We start from the raw sequence: 20297 nt of genomic DNA on the forward strand, positions 1-20297 counted from the left end.
ATAATGAAAAATTTAATCATTAATAATCGTTATCAATACTCCACATCTAAATAAAACCCTTTGCTCACTACAGAAGCTTCAACAGTGTCCTACCTTCTACTTCACTTCTGTTTTGTCCCTCCTTATTCTGCTTTTTTTGCATCTCTCTCTATGGAATGTTGAACTGAGCCAGCCAGGCTTGTTACTTTGCAAGTGGCAACAGAGATAGATACATACATACAAGGGCTTCAAAATGAGGGGCCCTTTGGGTGCAGTCATAGGAAGGTACCCTTCAAGTGATGGAACCACTCATTTGGGTGGCATCATAAGGCACAACAGAAAATGCAGAGACATAGCCTTTCTTGTTATCTTTGTAGCATTTTGGATTGCCATGATTGTCAACTCCAGCTTTGCTTTCAACAGAGGAAACCCATTGAGGTGAGGATCTTAAAGTTTGCAGCTTTTTTCTGATTGTGCATTGTGCTAATGGAGTTGCTGTAAATGGCAAGTTGTAGTTTTTAAGTGCAAATTTAAGGCTTTAAATGCTATTTCTCAATGGGAATAATACTTTTATAGTTTCTTTTTTTTTTTTTTTTGAAATTTTGCCTTGGATGTTAAACTTTCACATTTTGTTCATTTCCTTGTGTGTGTGTTTGATGGAGGGGGGGGGGGGGGGGGGTCCTACATTTTTACTTTCCTTCTTCTTTCAATTTTCTGGCTCTTTAATCTATGTAGTTGTTCAACTAATCAACCACAATTATCCTATGTTTATTAGGTCTTTTGCTATTATATGTTTTCCTCTGGTGTACTAATCTTGTCTTTTGTTGGTTCCTGAGGAACTGAAAGTAAGATTGAGACTTGATTGCATAGTAATATGAAACCTTAATTTTTTTTTTCTTTCTTTTGTTGTTATGGTTAAGTTGTGGTCACTGATTTTATGGCTTACTAGGCTTACTTATGGGTTGGACTACAAAGGAAATGTGTGTGGGCAAAAGCATGCAGTTCAAGATCTTCGAGAATTGGAGCTCAGATACTGGCTAAGTCCTAATCAGGTTTATCAAAGTGGATTGAAGGATAGCCAATTCAAACTGGTCAATGCCCGCAGTATATGCTTGCTCGACTGCCCCATACCTTCTGAAGATTCACTTACTTGGGTGTGTGATTATCCTGAAGGAGATATTCGCGTTTCATTGAATGATTGGATTGATATGAACTACGATTATTTTGAGTTCCTTACGCCAGAAATGAGAAACTCCTCTCTTCAACTTCAGGGCCCTTGTTATCCTGTCATATTTCCTAGTGTAAATGGTGAGAAAACTTCTGTATTTCTAATGTATTCATAAATGTCATGTTTTGTTGTATGCCTGCTAATAGTTGTGTTGTGTGGATACATTACTTTGACATTTTAGGTTTTACCCTGGTTGCAAATTGTGCTCCTTGTAGGAAGGGAATCATTTTTAGGTTTTCTTTTTTCTCTTTCTTTGGGAGCAGGGGGAGTGGATAGTGTGTTAGGGAACTGTATCCTACATATGATGAGTTTTATAAAATACCTGATTTTACTGCATATTTTTTTGTCTAGTTTACTGGAGTTGCCAATTCACTGCTAAAGCATCAAATGTATCTTTAAAGCATTGGCAGCAGATGGGTGGAGTTACCATCAATGAAAACATTGTTATTGACAAGTCCATTCACAAGTATATCAATTCTCATTCAGCTGTCTTAAAGGTTAGCTTTTTTCAACTTTCTACCTTCGTTTTTTTAATTGATGTTGTGACTGTGATTTTTCCCAGGGAAAGCATAACACTTTATCAGCATCTTAGTTTTAAATTGTAACACAAGAAATTAAAAGAAGTTTGTGGGAGCAAGGAAGTATAAAAGAGATATGAGCATTCTGCTGATAAGATATGTTGGTGGGATAGCGAAGAACACACTCATATTAAGTTTTATTTCCTTGGTTTTACCACCTTTCATATCACACCCAGTGCTCTCTGCTGATAAAGTTTAATATATAATTTGTTGAGTGTTCTTGGTAACGGTTAACAATCCAATGAACAGAAGGTAAAAAAGAAAAAATTATGGATGCTTGTCGATATGCATTGTGCTGCGAATATTGTGACATTTTCACTCTACTAAGTACACTTGTTTGAAACTTTGTTTTTCTCTTTCATTCGACCTTCCTGTAAGCATTACTCCCTCCGGACCTAAATATAAGCAAATTTAACTACTAGGCACATAGATTAAGGAATTCAGTTAATAACATTTAATTCAAAAAATCTTCCTAAAATACCCTTCATAGTAGTTCTTGTAAAATAGGAATAAATGATTCATGGGAAACAAGATTTTATTAAATGAAGGACATAATAGGAATACTATCATTAAATGAGATAAAAGTTAGTTAGTATTTGCTTATATTTAGGTCCAAAATTATTATTTTTTGTTGCTTATATTTAGGCCCAGAGTAGTATGTCATTTTGCTTGTGTTGCAGAGATTTGAAGTTTCACAAATACTTTTATATGCAGAGATACATGGCTGACATAGGAAAGGCATGGCTTGTGCTGATTGTTTGTGGAGGGATTTTACCTCTGTTTGTGTCTGTGATTTGGCTGCTGATGATTCGGCATTTTGTTGCTGCCATGCCTTGGGTGACAGTGGTTTTGTTTGATGTTCTAATAATATCAGTTACAATGTTTTTCTACCTCAAAGGTTAGGATCTATGCTGGGCTACTTCGAGTTGCATATGCCTGTTCTTTTAAGGACAAATATTGCTAACTTATTTTTAGACACTTACCACAGATTTGCTTGCGCAACAACTTAGACCAGAAGTTGAAAAATAATTTTTGAGCCAGACACAAACTGGATGTTTTCCTGACATAATTTTGGTAAAATATATGACTTATGGTATGAGGCAGAGGCAGGGGCCATTTGAAAAGAACAGAACAAATTAATTGTAATGTATTTTCTTTTATTGCATATTAGAATTTGGAATGTCAAAATATTAGATGATATGACTTAAACTTTTTGAGTTTGTATTTTGATAGCCTAGTCATTTATCAGGACTTGGGAAATGATGATCCAGATCTTGTCCTTGGTCTTCTGTGCATTTTGGGCATTGGAAACAATGATTTATTTTATTTTATTTGTGTGGTATACAACTCATGAGTCATGAAATATTCAAATATCAGATAAAAGAATGTGTATAACTGATACACTTGTTGTAATAGGTGATTAAATTTGAAGTCTATTGTACTTGCATCTATAACTTTTGAATTATCTAGCCAAAAATTTGTATTTCTCTTTCTCTAGATTTTGAACAAGCACCAATCAAACAATAATGCCTAATGTTGACTTCCTGGCTTTCAGTTGGCTGGATAGGAAATGATGCTATTTCCCCCATCATAGGTGAGCATGATCCTTACATTCATGTATTTGTGAGGGTAAGTATCATTGTGATTGAGACCTTAAATATTTATTCTCTCTCTCTCTCACTCACTACTTTGATGATTTATTGATTTATCATTTAAATTCATTTTCAGGAGCTTACTCATCTACGAGTTGTCACTGTCCTTATGACCTTTATCATGCTTGTTGCCATTCTTACATCAATTGCTGTTGTTCGGCGCATCCTTATGGCAACTTCTGTCCTTAAGGCAAGCATAACTTTATTATATGCAATTATGAAAATATGATTGAGTTTGTTGTTTTTCTTCGTTGATTGATATCTGATGGCAATTATCTGTATTTTTAACCTAAAATATATTTCTAAGGCTGAACTTCTGATCAGGGTCACAATTGTTCTTGTTTACTATTCAATCAATGGATGCTTAACCTTTCATCCTTCACTCTGAAAATGCCATTTGTTGTTTACCATAACATTTTCATTGTTAATATGTGATATATGTTTTGCGTATGGAACATTTATTTCCTAACTTCTATGACCTATAAGTATAAAACCTGCCATGTAATACATCAGTTTTTACATCGCACAAAGTTATGCATAACTTCTCTTTCACAAAATTGTTAGACATACCTAGTTCATAGGCACACAATATGGTACAACATAGCAATCCTAGAATTATAAGTAATTGTGGAATGATGATACTGCATTCTTTCCCTTATGACAGTCAATCAATTAAATTGATTTTAATGCAAATATTGCTCACAGGTTGCTGCAAAAGTGATAGGAGAAGTTCGAGCACTTATTATTTTTCCAATCATACCATATGGTATTCTTGCAGTGTTCTACATGTTATGGATTTCTGCTGCTCTTCATTTGTTTAGCTCTGGTCGGGTTGTTCAGAATAACTGCAACTCTAACTGCTGCACATATGACCTCTTGGAAAAAAGGGTGATCTGTGATCAGTGTTGTGGATATAGCATTCGTTACACACCGCATATTGGAGTTGCCATCCTTTTTCACTTATTTGGCTGTTATTGGGCTACACAATTTTTCATAGCTTGCTCATCAACAGTGATTGCTGGATCTGTTGCTTCTTACTATTGGGCCCATGGTGAAGCATCTGTAAGTCAAAATACCATGTTCATAAATGAAATGAAAATAATGCAATTCAGAGTCAAAGTACTATGTTACTAAATGTAATTCATCTTTCTCAATGCAGCCTGAAATTCCTTTTCTTTCAGTCTTTTCCTCCATGAAGAGGCTTATGCGTTACAGTCTTGGTTCTGTGGCTCTTGGCTCTCTGACTGTATCATTTGTAGAGTCAATCCGCTTTCTGCTTGAATCTATTCGCCGGAAACTAAAAGGCTCTAGTCACATGCCTGATAGCTGGATTGACAAGGCTGCTTACCAATCTTCTCAATGCTTTCGAAGGTGTATTGAGTGGACCATCAAATCAGTGAACCGAAATGCTTACATCATGGTAATTTTTATTAATCTTCCACAAGCCAAATTTGTATGCATCATGTTGATAAATATCTGCATGCTAATGTGCAGTTATTATTTAACAAATAAGGATATATTAAGGACCAATAAAGGGAAAAGCCAATTTTAATGTACTTTTTGCCTTATAATAGTAATCAGCAAGTGTGGGAGCTGCTGAATTGCATATGGATCTTTGATGTATTTAGGTTGAGTATAATAAAAAATAAGGGGCAAAATTTATTTTATTTTTAATGTTTACATGTTAAATAGTATATAGACTTGCATGATTTATTGACCTAAACTCAATTTTTCTGTTATTTCTCGGGATTCCTCCAGTAATGTCCTTTTTGGCACTTGAACCTCAGATAAAGTTCTTTCCTGATTACTTGTTATCCAGTTCCAGAGGTGTATTCTAGCACAGGTTGCATGATAATGGATAGAGTTCAGGCTTGGTAAAAAAATTGTCTACTAAGTATTAACTTCTATCAACTTTTATACTTGTGGCATTAAAATGTTTACAGTCGATGTCCCCCCTTCCCTAGAACAATGGTTTTCCTTTAAAATTTTGAGGGAGAAGTATTATGTTAGAATTTTGTTTCTTTTTTCTAATAAGTCATTCTATATTTAACTTAGTATATTATTTTCACATACTTTTTTTATTTATTCAATGCGTTAGTTAATTCAATTTATCCTTCAGTATTTAACTTCTCAAGTTTCTGCCTGACACTTGCAGATTGCTATAACGGGTAAAAGTTTCTTTAGAGCTTCTGCTATTGCAACAGAATTGATCATGAATAACATCCTACGGATTGGGCATGTTAACGTGATTGGAGATGTTATTTTGTTCCTTGGAAAACTATGTGTCAGCCTCTCAAGTGCTGTTTTTGCTTTCCTCATGTTAGACACACACAACTACAGTTCTGCACATAACAAGATCTCATCTCCACTATTACCTGTTGTGGTATGTTTTACATACTCTAATTAAAAGAGAAGAGTTTAAAGATCAATTTTGGTTTAACCAAACCATGAAAGATGGTACTTCAGTTTTTAATTGATAAAATGTATAGACTCTCAATTAGATGTATAGTTGGTGAAAATATTTCAGTATGTCCATAGGTTTCAGTTCCAAAATGTTGTTTTTTGTTCATCATGAAGAGTAAAAGATTGACTTTATACAGTCAACATGACAATAATGGATAACATGCTAGCTAAAAGCCTAAAAGGATGAAGGGCTGCAAAATAGTTGCAAAAAATATATCTATGCTAATTCTCCCTTTAATGCTGAATTGTAAACATTTATCAGAATTCAGAATCTCATAATGGATTTTGTGTAATGCAGGTTTGCTGGGCTCTTGGATATATTGTTGCAACTCTTTTCTTTGCAGTTGTAGAGATGTCAATTGACACCATCATTCTCTCATTCTGCCAAGACTCTGAAGAGCATGGAACAGCACATTATGCTCCACCGCTTCTCATTGAAACTCTGGGAGACCAAAATGATATGCAGAGACTTACACAAGGACCCCAATGAAATATCTCCTCATATTATTTTGTCTCTGATGAATTTTAACAGAGCTTCAAGATTTAGAATTTTGTTAAGGTGCTTAATTTTTCCACCTGAGTTCTGTTCTTCCCCTTGTATATATGTCATACACAATGTTCAACAAAGGTTCCCCATGATTAAGGTAGCTTTCTAAGTAGTTTTATTTTTTCACAAATGGAAATGGGTTATGCTAGGATAACATTTGTGCACAAACAAAACAAATTCAATTTTTGTTCGTGTAATTATAATCTTTCTCAAACCTGCTGCATCTTGTGATGAATTATAAGATCTTCGTGTAGAGCTTATTGATGGTCAGTTCTAGAGTTTTTTACGTTTGCTTTTCATATCTTGCAACACAATATTTACAAGAAATAAGTTTATAGACAAGAAAATAGTAGTTAGTAGAAAAGAAGATAACAAACTGCAAAATTTCTCTTTTATAATAGTAAGAATAGACATAGAAAATCCCATACTTGTCTTTAAAATTTAATATCTGATTGATATATCATACATAGCATTATTTCAGAAGACTTAAGATAACACGAAATCTTAAAAGAAATAAGGGATTGTAATGCTACGCTCTTTATTTATTGATTGATTTTCCAACTATTTTGAGGATTGTAACAGCTGATTTTTGTCATCACAGCAAAAATTTGCTACTGTCACTCAAGTGTTGCTCATGATCCATCATAAATTCGTATCGCGGTAACGATAAAACAAACAGATGGTAAGTATTTCTTAAAAAGATTCAGAAAATAAATAAATTTTAAAAGAGCGTTAACAAGACTAGCAGATTCTTTCTAATGCATGCTCTATTATTAGTATTAAAAACTACAAAACTAAAAGAAAAATTATAATATAAAAAATAAAACCCATAAATATTTATGCTTTCCAACAAATTTAACAGTTAATTTTGTGTTAAAAAAAGTATGTTAAAGAATATATTTTTAATATTTTTTTAAATTTTAACATTAATATCATTCGATTTTGCAGCTTTTAACTTTTGTAAACTCTAAAATCATGAGTTGTATAAACACTACTCTGATTTTTTGTTTCAGAACTACTATTATGTCTTGTCAGAATTATGATTTTAGGATTCCAAAAATTAAACCAATAATGCTATAAGCCTATTGCTTGGCACAGCTTGACTCTCAAGTTATTGGTAAGATTGCTAAATAAAAAAAAGTTGTTGAGAATCAATGGCATGTTGTTAATTGTATGATAGGTTGCCAACTGGTTAACGGTAGACAGTGGTTAAACTCTTATGTTTTTTCTCCTTTTTAAATTGAAAATACATTTTTGTTCTCCAAAAATATATATTTAATCAAATTATATCAGTATAATCTAAATCAATTATTACACCATTCAACAATTTTCAATTGGATAATATTTTCTTAAAATTTACTGTTCAATTATATATCACATTTATTCTATTTTCTGGATGATCAATATCATTAGTTTTCTTCCTTAAAGCGCAAAAATTCAACGTAATCCTAAATGGCACATGAGAAATTGCCATTAATAAAAGTATCCGTACATAATATCCGCAAAGGCCTGCAAATACAAAGGATCGTCTTATTAAGCACATTGTCAAACAAAATATAAGCAATGCATTAATGTGGTAAACATGAAGAGCAAATTTCCCCCTCAAATATAAAAAAACGAAACAGTATAACCATTAGTATTAGTATAATGCATAACAGAACACGGGATTCTGAAAATTAGCATCATAGCTCACACACGAAGCATTAAGAAATGCAACTTGACACTGAAAATCAGAAATGGCTCAGTTAACATGTTACTGCAAAATTATGATGTCATCCATCCTAAGTAAAAAGACATGCCACCTCTTAAAATAAAGTACTGAGATATTATTGCACATGCACATGTTACGATAGGATAGTATTATAAACAGTATACTTTTGACACACTATATACAAGTGCCATGTGGAAGAAATACGATAGGAAAACACAAAGATACATAGATGAGATGATAATACAGGACAATCAGCATGTAACTTGCCCCTCAACAACCAGAAACAACTCATTATTAAGCAAAAATCAATAAATAAATCAGAATAATAAAAGAACAAATTCCATGCCTTTCATCTACCCATTTTCTAATACAATCACGAGGTTCTAAAAAATGGTTTGGGGTGCAATTTCGGCTGTAACGTCAGGGTTCTAAGAGTCACCGTGACCCCAATTGCAGCCGCATCAGCCGCATTTGTCATAGTAACATCAAGGGTCACGACGAAACAGCAACTGTAATTTAAAACATTGACAATCACTACAGGCCTACTAGCAATTACAATTTCATAAACACTTAACTCTTCAAAGAGGTGCAAGAATTTACCAAGAACATCATGAAAACAAAATCTTAATTAAATAAAAAGATATTTTAGAGATAGTTTCATTGAAGTTGATTTTAAAAAAATTATATTTTAGACTAATATACATAAAATATTTTTTCTTAAATTCAATACCAGTAGTAAAAGTATGATGTGTTGCTCCCTCAATTTCTTTTTATTTAACATTTAAACTCATTTTCATTTATTTAATGAGAAATGGTAGAATGGGAGTGTTAGATGCAGAATGCCAAGATAATCTGGTTTTTGAGAAACCAGTGCCTCCAGAGGGAAGGAAGAAAAGAGAAAAGGAGAGATAATTACTAATTTCATTCCTATTCCTGCTATTATTACATAGTAGTGTTTATATAGTGAAATTCTACATAACAGAATTTGTCCTTTTGTGCTATAGAATATCAGAATTAGTTATTTTTGTTTCCTCATTCCTCAGCATCATTCCTTCAATCAAGCGTAATCCTTGAGGTAAGTAGACCTTGCAATTGCTTGCTATCTGCACATCTGTTTTTGCTTGCTTTGCATCTGCTAGTTGCACCCCTGTGTCTGTTGTGCTATCATCAATATCAACTGTATCATTCCTTGGCCCATCAAAAACACATTGTCCTCAAGGTGTTGGGCTTCAAACTATGGCTTCAAATTCAAACCGGGATCCCAAATTAAAATGGGTGAAGGAATGAGCGAATGAAGATTAGTGTTGTGAAAGTCAAGCCATTTTGCGGTGTCGATAGTGGCGTAAAAGAAGAAGGAGTGGTCAAGCTCCTTGCAGCGGCTGGGGTACTCCTTGCGAACTTGGAAAATGGTGATCCAGCGGCGGTTGGAAGACGGGTGGGGGTTGTTATTAGCAAGGAGGGGAACGATCGCAATGGGAAGCGGAGCCGGCAAGGGTGTGGGATATGGCTGTATGAGTGCGGGGGGTGGAGGTGGAGTCGGCATGGACGGCGGAGGTGGCATGGGCGGCGGAGTTGGCATGGTTGACGAAGTTGGCGCGGGCAACGGAGTCAGCAAGAGTGATTGGTTGTGTTGCATCGATACGAGGCATGGAGGCACAGTCAGCCTAGAAGGCGAAGGCAATGATGGTGACTGCACGGAGGAAGAAGATGGGTGGTGGTGGCTGGTTCTCGGAGGCGATTTTAGAAGAAGGGCATCCAGGGTGGATTCGAGGCAGAGTTGAGCTGCAGCAAATTTGGCCATGGTAGCCTTGAGGCGATCCTCGCAAGTGGCAAGAAAGTTTGGCGTCCGCCATTCGAAGTGTGTGCTGAAATGAAAGGGAAGGTGGTTGCTAATGGAAGGTAGTGTGGAGAGGAAGCAATGAGGAGAGGTGGTTTGGCAGGTAGTGTGGGTTGTGGTAGTTGAAGCTGGTATGACAGCAATGAGAGCTCTGTTTGACGAGTGGTGTGGATTGTGTTAGTTGAAGCTAGTATGACAGTCATGGAAACTTTGTTTGGCGGATGGTGTGGGTTGCGGTAGTTGAAACTGGTATGGCAGCCATGGACTCTCAATGAAAGCAGTGAATTGTTAGATGCAGAGTGCCAAGATAATCTGATTTTCGAGGAACTAGTGTCTCCATAGGGAAGAAAAGAGAAGAGAATGAAAGGTAATTGCTAATTTCATTCCTGTTCCTGTTGTTATTACATAGTAGTGTTTATATACTGAAATTCTACATAACAGAATTTGTCATTTTGTGCTATAGAATATCAAAATTAGTTATTCTTGAGGTAATTAGCTAATTTCAAACATAATCCTTGAGGTAAGCAAGCCTTGCAATCTTCCTCTTAATTATGCTTGCTATTTGCACCTCTGTTTCTGTTTGTTTTGCATCTGCTAGTTGCACCCCTATGTCTGCTATGCTATCATCAATATGATCTGTATCAAGGAAAGGCGAAGAGGAGATGGAGAAAAAGAAGAAAAAAAAATTCTTGAATGATGTAGTTCATATTAATGACAGTCCTTCAAAAAAAGATTCATACTAATGACAGAATTAAATCAATTCATGCATGGACATGATACTAATCAAATTAAGCAATCTGCACAGAAAATTATAAGATTCTAATCAAAAGATTATGCCATCACTGCTCCGGTTGAGTACTGCAACAAAATTGCATTGACAACAGGAGTTCTACAGGCTGCGTTGACATCCATTTTCTTTGATGTATAATCAACTTTAATTTACACTATTTCAAATCCAAAAAGGAAAAAAGAAAGTTACAATATACTTGGTCTACTTCTTGCCATCAAGATACAATAGTCACCCCGTTGATAGTTGTCCCACATAAATTAGTAATGTCCAAAAGCACTATTACCTTGTAAAGCTTTTTTAAAGGGAACTATAAGTAGTCATTTTATACATCTTTGATAATCATACAAAAGCCATCTTTATCAATGTACCATTTGACTAGTTTCATTGGTCTCCAACCATTGTTCACATTTTATCTTCCACTTGGCATAGAGGAGCATCTTGGAATTGCTTCAGCTTTGGAACTGCATTGCACTGAAGATATTGAGGCAGAGGGTCTTAGGAGGGGTGTAACAGCCCTACTTGAAGTTTCATTAGCAATGGGAGAAGGGGTAGCTGTAACAGCTTTTACTTGTTGTAATTCTACTTCAGGAGTATCAATTAATTGATCATCTTCTTCAATGGACAAGACAGTGCTTGTGTCTGTGTGAATGGTGGAGTCATCGGTGAACATGCCATGTCTTCTCTTCCTCCTAGCTGCCTTACCCCATCCATGAATTGTTTCTCTTATTCTCTGTGGGATTAATGCTGCCTTATAGTTTGTTCCCATCTGAAATAAACATTGGAAAGATGTTGCATGGAACATTAATGTTGCATTTGTCATAGTAACATAAAGTAACACAAGACAGATTATTCATTATTTCTTAATCAAAGCCAATTATGATAGCAATCTTGTGCAGTGAACTACTTATTAGAAGTATTGTCTAAATGAAACTCAGGTATAGCATGCCATTTACATAATTTGATACCTCCAAAACTACAAACACGTCATTTAGTGTCAGACTTAAACTTATATTTCCTTTTTCTACATCCAGGGTTTCTTACCTGTGTAACAAGTGCATAGAGTGGCAAGGTGCTGTAGCTGCAAAGAAACTGTCCTGCAAACCTACACAGTTGAATACAAGATATAAGGCGCATGGTTGGTTTATCAATTTGTGTAAACTAAGCCAATAAATATCCAACACTAACATTTTACATTAAATAGTTATTTTATATTTAAAATAATGACAGGGCAATTATTTACGGACTTAGTTTACACAAGTATAACATGGCATAAAATCCTGAATAAGGAAAAAAAAATAAGTAGTGACGATTTTTGCATACCCCAATATTAGCCTTATATAAAGGAGAAGGTGATTCCTAATAAAGCAGGAATAATATCCGAACTGCCACTGTAGTCAAAAAAGACATTTTACTAGTTTAGTCAAATGCAAAAATTCAAAGTTGCAGTGTGTATTATGATTCATTAACACAAATATAAAGTTTATCTTATTTTATTTTATTTTAACTCCCTAAAACTGAATCTTACTCTCATTTTTGGATAATTCATTTCCAAGCAATCAAAATTCAGTTGAAACTTAAACGATATGATTTCTTTTACTCCATGTCCATGGTCTAATTCTAGGATGTAAAATGGATAAGGAAATACCCAGAACCAAAAGAATGAAGCCAGCTCAAATGCATTCTGCCAAAAAGAGCAAGGAATCAGAAATTAATAAGAAAATAACAAGTTTCAGTAAGAAATTATCGCATAAGATGTAGACAAACCATGGCCAACCTGGAAGAGAATGAAATGGATCAACGATAGCAATAGTTCAGGTTTATTAAACCAGAAAAGTTCATCACGAGGCCTCAACTTTGCTTCTGTGAAGAACCCTGTAATTCCAGCATTCTCCAGTGCCAAGGTTGCAATAACATGCTGCAGTTTTGTTCCCACCAAGAGCACAAGCTGTTCATGAAACACATGATTGTATTGTTGAATGACATCAATAATTTATGCAACTAATTTATTTAGCGTATAAAAATCATATAACATTTCAGTAAATAAGGCCATTTTTTATGCATGTTCACCACAAGCATTCTGTTTCATTCACCAATTACTTCGCAAAGAGCCATTCACAACATCTAAATGGTTCTGGAACAAAAGTTAAAAAAGAAATGAAGGAATTTGCAAGGTAACTTACAGATACAGGAATGATAGCTATCCAGAAATATAGATTAGATCCTGCGATAAACCCAAAAAAAAAAATGTAAGTTTCAACAGCATGTAAAACTAAGTATGATCTGTTCATAATGTTTCGAGTAATCTTAAGAGAAAAGCAACTGAAAGTAGAAGCGATTTCCAAAAGAAAGATCAATAACAAGGAGATTTTTTGAGAGAAGGGACAGAGATCAAGTATAATGTTAAAATCAAGAGAAAAGATGGTAAACTGTTTTTCACCTAGACTGTTTATAATAGGGTACCTTTAATGTTGAAAAGCATGAAGGCAACAACAAATCCCCAGAGTGGACCACTGCAAGAGATTTAAAAGACATAATCAGCTTTCAACTTCTCCATGAGAATCAGTTTGTGAAAAACTAAAGCAACAAAATGTAACAAGAACAAGTCCAAGATGTTTAAATGAAGACATTATATTCTTTTCTCCTTTTATTGATTATTTCAAATGAATGTGGAATGGGAAATTTAAACTACCTCTTAAAACACTAAATATAAATGAATGGAATTTTTTTCCAACAATTTAGTAAAACAGGTCACCTTGGAAATTTAAGATCATGGCATGCACAATGCATAAAATTGCACTAGAGATCTTATAATACAGGATGAACTGAAACTGGTACTAAAAGAGAAAATCATGAAACTGACTGCTGAATCTCAACTATTACTAACCTCACACCAACTATCCTTTGGAATTCCTCTTCCATAGATCGAACCATGTAGCTGTGAAAATCGTATTTTAATGAAAGGTTGTGATTCTGCCATGAAAAATGAAAACAAACTGATATAAGAACCACATTAGGCTCGAACAGGATCACCTCCAATGGAGGTTACTTGTGGTCTAGACCAAAAAAATAAAAATAAAGACCATCTATACCTAAGACAAATATTATAACAATATTGCATACCATGATGAAGCCTTTGCGAAGCGTAAGATAATCCGCACGAACCACAGAACGCCCAAATTGACGGAAAAAGCATGTCTACAACTTAATCAAAATTAAAATTAGATAGATATACAATTATACTGAGTAAATGGTTCAAAATGAAACCTGGATTTGTAAAATCAGGATTTTTTACACATAACATTGAACTAGATGGTTAAAATGATATAAATTGAGTAGGGAGTACAAGGTAACAATTAAGATTCATATAAAGTTTGTTCTCAAAAAGATGCTGATAGTTATAAAAAATTCATGCGATTAGCCCCCATGAACTATTAGCATTTAGTATTTAGAGAACCACAAATTGAATTCTCATATGTTTTACTTTTACCACTTCAAAAAAATAATCATTAAAATTTTGATTTTATTTTACTCCATAAACTTGCTTCCTTGAGAGAAGAACTTTGTATTGATTTAGCTAACTTAATTGACCATTGCAACAAACTCCTCTTGCACAACTTGTTTGAGAAAGCAAATTGATCAAAAGGTAAGAAGTCTAGCCAAGTTAATCATGCAAAGATGGTAAAATCTTTTGTGTATATTCTGATTGCAAACATTATTTATATCTTCTTTCATCAAATAAATTTAAGAAACTAATGAAGACAGGCATATTAAAAGGAAAAAAACATAAATGAAATGAAACCAAATGGAAACAAGAAAACAAGTGGAGATATGTAATTACCACCCAAATGAGGGAACTGTTTTTGATCAATGGATTTGATGCATGAGACTTGACAAAGGTTGATTGCCTTCGCATGGTCAACTCTTTTGTAATTTCTGTTGCAACAAAAGAATTGACAAATCAACTACTAAATATGTTTTAAATATGCACTACATGACCGTATTTTTTTTGTCAATGACCAACTCTCCTAAAGGCCTAAACTGTTAGGCACAGAGGTAAATGAGCATGTCTAACAATAACATGCTCCCTTATACAAGCTCTTGAGCATAGAGCGTGGACAATAATTAAGAACTAAATTTAAATTAAATATTAAGGCAAGGATCAAACTCCTGACCACATGATCAATTGATCATAAATGTAATACGACATCAAGGACCAACTACCATAAAAGCTTGAGCTGACAGGTAAAGATACATTTATATATTAGAATTTCCATCTATCATAAATCACTGAATGATTCAATCTGGGAGATTTTGGTCATCCAAAATGCTTGTTTATTTGTCTGAACTTGAGTGGCTACCAAGCCAAAAATCAACATAATTGCTCAACCGGATCATTAAAATGATTTAGGGGAGGGGGAAAGAGAGAGAGATGAAACACAGAAATTGCTTTTGCATGTTAATTATATAACATGGATTATATTACCTACACAAACCTGATTGAGATGATTCATAAGTTTGTATAGTCAATCATAGAAGAGGAAACAACATTTCAAAGGACTAAACAGAATAATACAAAACAAATAGAAAATAGTTTTCGTTCAAAGGCACATTGAGAAGTATTGTGCTTACCAGTTAATGAATTATGCCGATCCATATGAGCCTCATCCTCCCACACTCTCCAACTGTGAATCTGGTTTAAACTACTAGTGTTATTATTCAAACAAAATCCAAAATGATAACACCTGAATGCTTTACCACAGAGCCAACTAAATAAAACTTAAAAATATTTTAATGATAATGTTTCATACTATTATTCTTGATGCAATATAAATTTAAATTAATTTAAAATATTGAACAGAAAGGAATTCACTCATTGACTCATTCTAAAATTAAAATATAACTGAAAAACAGATTTATTATTTATTTATAAAAAGCATGCATGAATAATTTTCATAGATTACGTACTTTTCATAGGTGTAATCTCCGCACTTTTACTTTGAATAATATATTCTCTATACTTCTTTTTTGGTATTGCATATACCTTTCTAATACATTACCTATATACTCTTTTCGATGACAATTCCGGTCCCATATTTCTCCCTAATTTTGCTCAGTTCGATACAGTGTAATGCACTTGATCCTGGCCAGGGTAGATAAAAGAATAAATAACTGCCCGGTTAGCAGTAGTGAGAAGAGGGGTGTGTGTGAGTTTGTTGGAGGAGGAGAGAATAATCCCAAGGACTGTGATTGGGGGAACAGGAATTTGGTTTGGATTTGGGAGAGACTATGCACCTCTTGAATTGTCTAGAGACCCTTACATTTTCTTTCTGCATTTGTACACAAAAACTATAATCGGAACCTGAATTCCTTTGCTTCGGGCTTGATACTTGAATTTCAATACAGATTACTTTTTCTTTCCTTCTCTCTCTCTCTCTCTCTCTCTCTCTCTCTGCTTCTTGACTATATTTTTTGCAGGTACCTATCAGACACTCTGCTCATATGGTTAAGTATCAAAGTGATAGTTTGATTGTTGAACCCTTTTTCATAAGAAAAAGTTACAATAAGCTGCATGACACTGATGGAGTATGTTCAAATTTTTGGGTTTAAAGTAGATAGCGAGGAAGGGATATAAAAGATAATGAAACGCTGAATGATATTAACTGGGATGTATTATAATGTATTGATGTATTGTTGTGTTTGATATATTGTATTATTCACAAGGAAATATACTAATATAGTATCAAATCCAATGTGAAAACCCAAGCACATTTTGAAACAGAAAACTAATACTTGGCTCATTTTTTTGCAACAATGATAAATGTGTGGCAGACTGCAGGCCTCATCTATGAATAAAAAACAATAACTCACCTTCACAATGGCCAACAACATAGTTAGGCAACTGTAAGATATATGCGTTACCGCCATGACAAAAATGAATCGATGCAACTGCTCTAGGCCTTCATACGAAACAAATGGTTCATAACCCTAAGCAAGATAAACCAAATGCAAATTAACCTACATTAATTAAAAGCAGTAAAAGCTAGTGATAGTCAAATTTTATACAGGTAAGGTATATTGCCCATACCTCTTTGCAGGTGCTGCTATTTATTCCATTCAACATCCTTCTAACTAAGTGTGGATAAGAAGAAGCCATCAATAATTTACGCTCTTCAGAGCCATTATCTTCCATTTCTTCGTCAATCTCAGATCTAGTGCATGGAGCAAAAGCACTGTTGTAGAACTTTGATGGAATGCAAATATTGGCTATCATGCGTGAGGTAGCTGTTAATAAGAGTGATATAAATCCGAGTAACATCAACTCTGAAGATAAAATTGCAAAATAAAGAGAATTGATCAGAAAAATGAGACATGTTACTTTACAACATAGTAAAATCAGTAAAGATCAATAAATAAAAAAGAATCCTTGTGTATATGTAAAAGGATTTCTATTATAATTTAATGCATAACACCTTCTTTCATCTTCTCTAGAGCTGCAAGCAATGGCTTTCGATTAGTTTTACGCAGCCACTGCAGGCACAGAAAAATAGAATCACACATCAGAATTCATGCCAAAGGCAACCACAAAGAACGTCTTATTCACTAACACTTGCTAATAAATGGATTGTTCTACTCTACACCAAGTAAAACAAATATATGATTAATTAAGACAGAATCAAGCCTTAAAGTTTAAACAAAAAAGGAAAATTTTAAATCTATACATGCCAGTGTAATTATTTTTTTATTGGAAATAATGCATATTCAAATAAAGTTTGTTAGAGATACATTAAAACCACAAATGAAGGTTCTAACCACATCTAAGCAGTAGTTAGGGAAAATACTAATTTTTTCTCTTTTTATTTTTTCATCGCTGCCTTTCTATTACTCAATTCATTAACAAGTCTGATAGCAGCTGAAGTCTTAATCACAAGTTTCCAAAATACCTTAAAAATTGAACAACATTCCAATTCCTACATGCAATGGTTTGCTACACTACAGAGATTAACATCAAGAACCAACAAAGCTCAATAAAGATTTTAGTGTGGCAATACTTACATTGCTTAAACGGTGAATGGAACGCTCCACAAGCAGAGAGACAGCAACAAAGACAGTCAACACAGTGGCAACAGACCATGTAGGAGTCAAAGCCAGAGACCGTGTTTCTTGTGAATTTTCTTCCATTTTGAAATACCCAAATCACAGACCAAACCTTAAATATGGCTATGCCCTAAAAATCCAAGGACTTAATATATGGTCTCATTGAAGATCTACTTCAAAAATTATACAAACAAAACTCATAGAACACCGCTTAATCAGCCTATAAATCAGTGAGATAATACTGAATCCTACAAATAGAAATCCTAATGGCAGTGTCACCAATCAACAAACAATAACAGTTAATAATCTTTATTCCTAATTGACATACAAAGTTACAACAAAACAAAGGATTAGGATCCAAATGAAAGCACTAATTTCTAATCTCTCCACCATTGACTTCCAGGTTTGAGCATAAGGCACAAACCAATATCACTTGCTAACAAAGAGAACTTTGGCAAACTCTTCACAGCATATCAAAATCTTCCATAACTATCAAAGACTCTTCCAGAAGAAAAGGAAAAAAAAAAACTATTTCCCGTATAAAAAAAGATGGTGAAAAGAAATTTCCTTGACCTTTTTTCACTCTCACTTTCTCCAAAAAAAAAAAAACAAGGCCTTTTTTTTCCTTCCTGAGAGGCTGAGAGCTCTTGTGAAACTATTCAGAGCAACCCCATTTGCAAATCATGCTCACATTCCCAAAGGCACATTACTGCCTCTTATAGAAGCTAATTTTTTCATGGTTCAACTTCAACGACAGTGCCAAGCAGATTCAGACATTCTCCAATGAGAGTAAAGGCCACACCTTTTTTCCCAACATCAAGTACCCACAACCTTAAAACCCTGTCAGGAATCTAGGAAACTCAGAATGGAACTTGTCACGCTGTAACAAGTGAACCCAGAAAAGTTAAATCTGAAGATCCCTCTCTTTCTCTCTTTCTCTCTCAGTCACAAGCTGTAACTAACAAACTAGTACTAGTTGTTTTGTTTGTTCCTAATACATTGAATGAGTTCACCAAAAACTACATGCATTTTTATGATTCCCATATAAACTGCGAGGGGCAAAGCGCGTCTTTTCCAGCTGCAATATTATTATGTCAATGCCAATGCAATGCACACTGTTCGGTATCTCTTCACTGGGCCACAGGTGCTTGCCAACTCTTACTCACAGATTATATAATAAAGTATTTTTTTGGGTCAAACCTCTCTTATTATATGCTTTTCATATAATGAGATATTGAATTATATAACAGAAAGATTAACTTTCAATTATGTTACTTTATGTTAGTCGTTATTTCTTCGAGTAAAATTGGATGTGAATCTTTTGACTATAGTCTTGAGTTGATTGTTATAGATAAAAAAAATATAATTAAAAGAAAATATCTCTCTAAAAGATAATCAATTAAACTTGATGAAGTCGGTATATACTTTTCCCTATAATATATTAATAATATATGATTAAAAAACATAAAGTACTATTATCCCATAATGATGATAAGCTAGCAATGTAATGTTCATGCAGCATGCACGTGTTTCCCTTACTATCTTTTTTCGCGCTGCATTATATGTCTACCGCACTTGTCGTTGCTGCATCAACGAAACATTTTTTACACTTTATTATTATTGTTATTGTGATTATTTTATAATAACTTGTTTGGGTCAAAATGAATTTTATTTTCTAATCTATAAATGGTGAGTAACGGTTGGCAGTTCTTCAAATATTTTATTATATACTCTGAGAAGTTATTTGCTAATGTTAGAGAGTACAAACTTGGAAAGAATTCAGTAATAAATAAATGTGATAGAAATTATTGTTCATTTAAAAGAAAATAATAATACTATTTTTTAAAAAACTTTAATAAAAATTTCGATTATGTAGCATTTTCGGATATAAACACTGTTAAGACAATACACATGAATGAAGTTCTAGATGTTTGCGATTTGTTAGAGATGTCAAGTCAGTGATAACGTCTCACAAGGCCACACAAGTTGGTGATGTTAAGAGTGTTAGGTTTCGTCCAAATCTAAATTCATATTCAAACATGTCGGTGCCACAAATCACTTTGAAAGCTGAATTAATTAGGATTTTCTTTTCTTTTACGAAGTGTATCTAGCTATATATACGATTTATTTATTTAATGGCTTAAAAACTTCAGCGTGAATATTTATTGACATATGCCACATAATGTGAATTAATGTTTAATTTAACTATATATAAAATAATTAATTAAAATATATTGAGCCTGCAAAGAATTTTACACTCATCTAATCAGAAATAAGGTAAAATTTTGGGTTGTTTGATTTAAAAAATAAATAGAAGGAAAATTGAAAAATAATATTGTGAAGTTATTTTTTTTTAGATGGAAGGAGATGATAGAAATTGGATTGGAAATAAAAAAATATTTAGCAAACAATGCATA

At 33.8% G+C, this 20297-nt stretch overlaps 2 protein-coding genes across 2 annotated transcripts; one reads left to right on the forward strand and one right to left on the reverse strand.

Annotated features, from left to right (window-relative positions):
• Positions 1-59: 59 nt before the first annotated feature.
• LOC114374290 (choline transporter protein 1-like) lies at positions 60-6717 on the forward strand. Its single transcript, XM_028331916.1, has 10 exons — positions 60-417; positions 929-1287; positions 1559-1704; positions 2500-2683; positions 3341-3414; positions 3514-3627; positions 4143-4499; positions 4597-4857; positions 5593-5820; positions 6199-6717. The coding sequence occupies exons 1-10, from the start codon at positions 233-235 to the stop codon at positions 6388-6390; spliced, it is 2100 nt and encodes a 699-aa protein (XP_028187717.1). The 5' UTR covers positions 60-232; the 3' UTR covers positions 6391-6717.
• A 4087-nt stretch (positions 6718-10804) lies between these two features.
• On the reverse strand, positions 10805-18923 carry LOC114374245 (MLO-like protein 11). Its single transcript, XM_028331867.1, has 15 exons — positions 17839-18923; positions 17256-17313; positions 16871-17106; positions 16654-16770; positions 15415-15475; positions 14624-14718; positions 13906-13980; positions 13670-13755; positions 13246-13295; positions 12966-13006; positions 12560-12730; positions 12431-12466; positions 12106-12173; positions 11827-11887; positions 10805-11551 (listed from the first exon to the last, which is right to left on the reverse strand). Exons 1-15 carry the CDS (start codon positions 17962-17964, stop codon positions 11195-11197), a joined length of 1638 nt encoding a protein of 545 aa, XP_028187668.1. The 5' UTR covers positions 17965-18923; the 3' UTR covers positions 10805-11194.
• Positions 18924-20297: the final 1374 nt, after the last annotated feature.

The sequence above is a fragment of the Glycine soja genome, chromosome 11, assembly GCF_004193775.1.
Source record: "Glycine soja cultivar W05 chromosome 11, ASM419377v2, whole genome shotgun sequence".
In the NCBI taxonomy this organism is placed as follows: domain Eukaryota; kingdom Viridiplantae; phylum Streptophyta; class Magnoliopsida; order Fabales; family Fabaceae; genus Glycine; species Glycine soja.

Excerpts from the sequence above, each read along its gene's own strand:
- LOC114374290 (XM_028331916.1), top strand. The coding sequence starts at position 233 with ATGAGGGGCCCTTTGGGTGCAGTCATAGGAAGGTACCCTTCAAGTGAT. Across the intron at positions 1,705-2,499 it reads CTCATTCAGCTGTCTTAAAG|AGATACATGGCTGACATAGG; the intron begins GTTAGCTTTTTT and ends TTTTATATGCAG. Across the intron at positions 4,500-4,596 it reads GGGCCCATGGTGAAGCATCT|CCTGAAATTCCTTTTCTTTC; the intron begins GTAAGTCAAAAT and ends TTCTCAATGCAG.
- LOC114374245 (XM_028331867.1), bottom strand. The coding sequence starts at position 17,964 with ATGGAAGAAAATTCACAAGAAACACGGTCTCTGGCTTTGACTCCTACA. Across the intron at positions 15,476-16,653 it reads TGTTGTTGGCCATTGTGAAG|ATTCACAGTTGGAGAGTGTG; the intron begins GTGAGTTATTGT and ends AGTTTAAACCAG. Across the intron at positions 11,888-12,105 it reads TATATAAGGCTAATATTGGG|GTTTGCAGGACAGTTTCTTT; the intron begins GTATGCAAAAAT and ends TCAACTGTGTAG.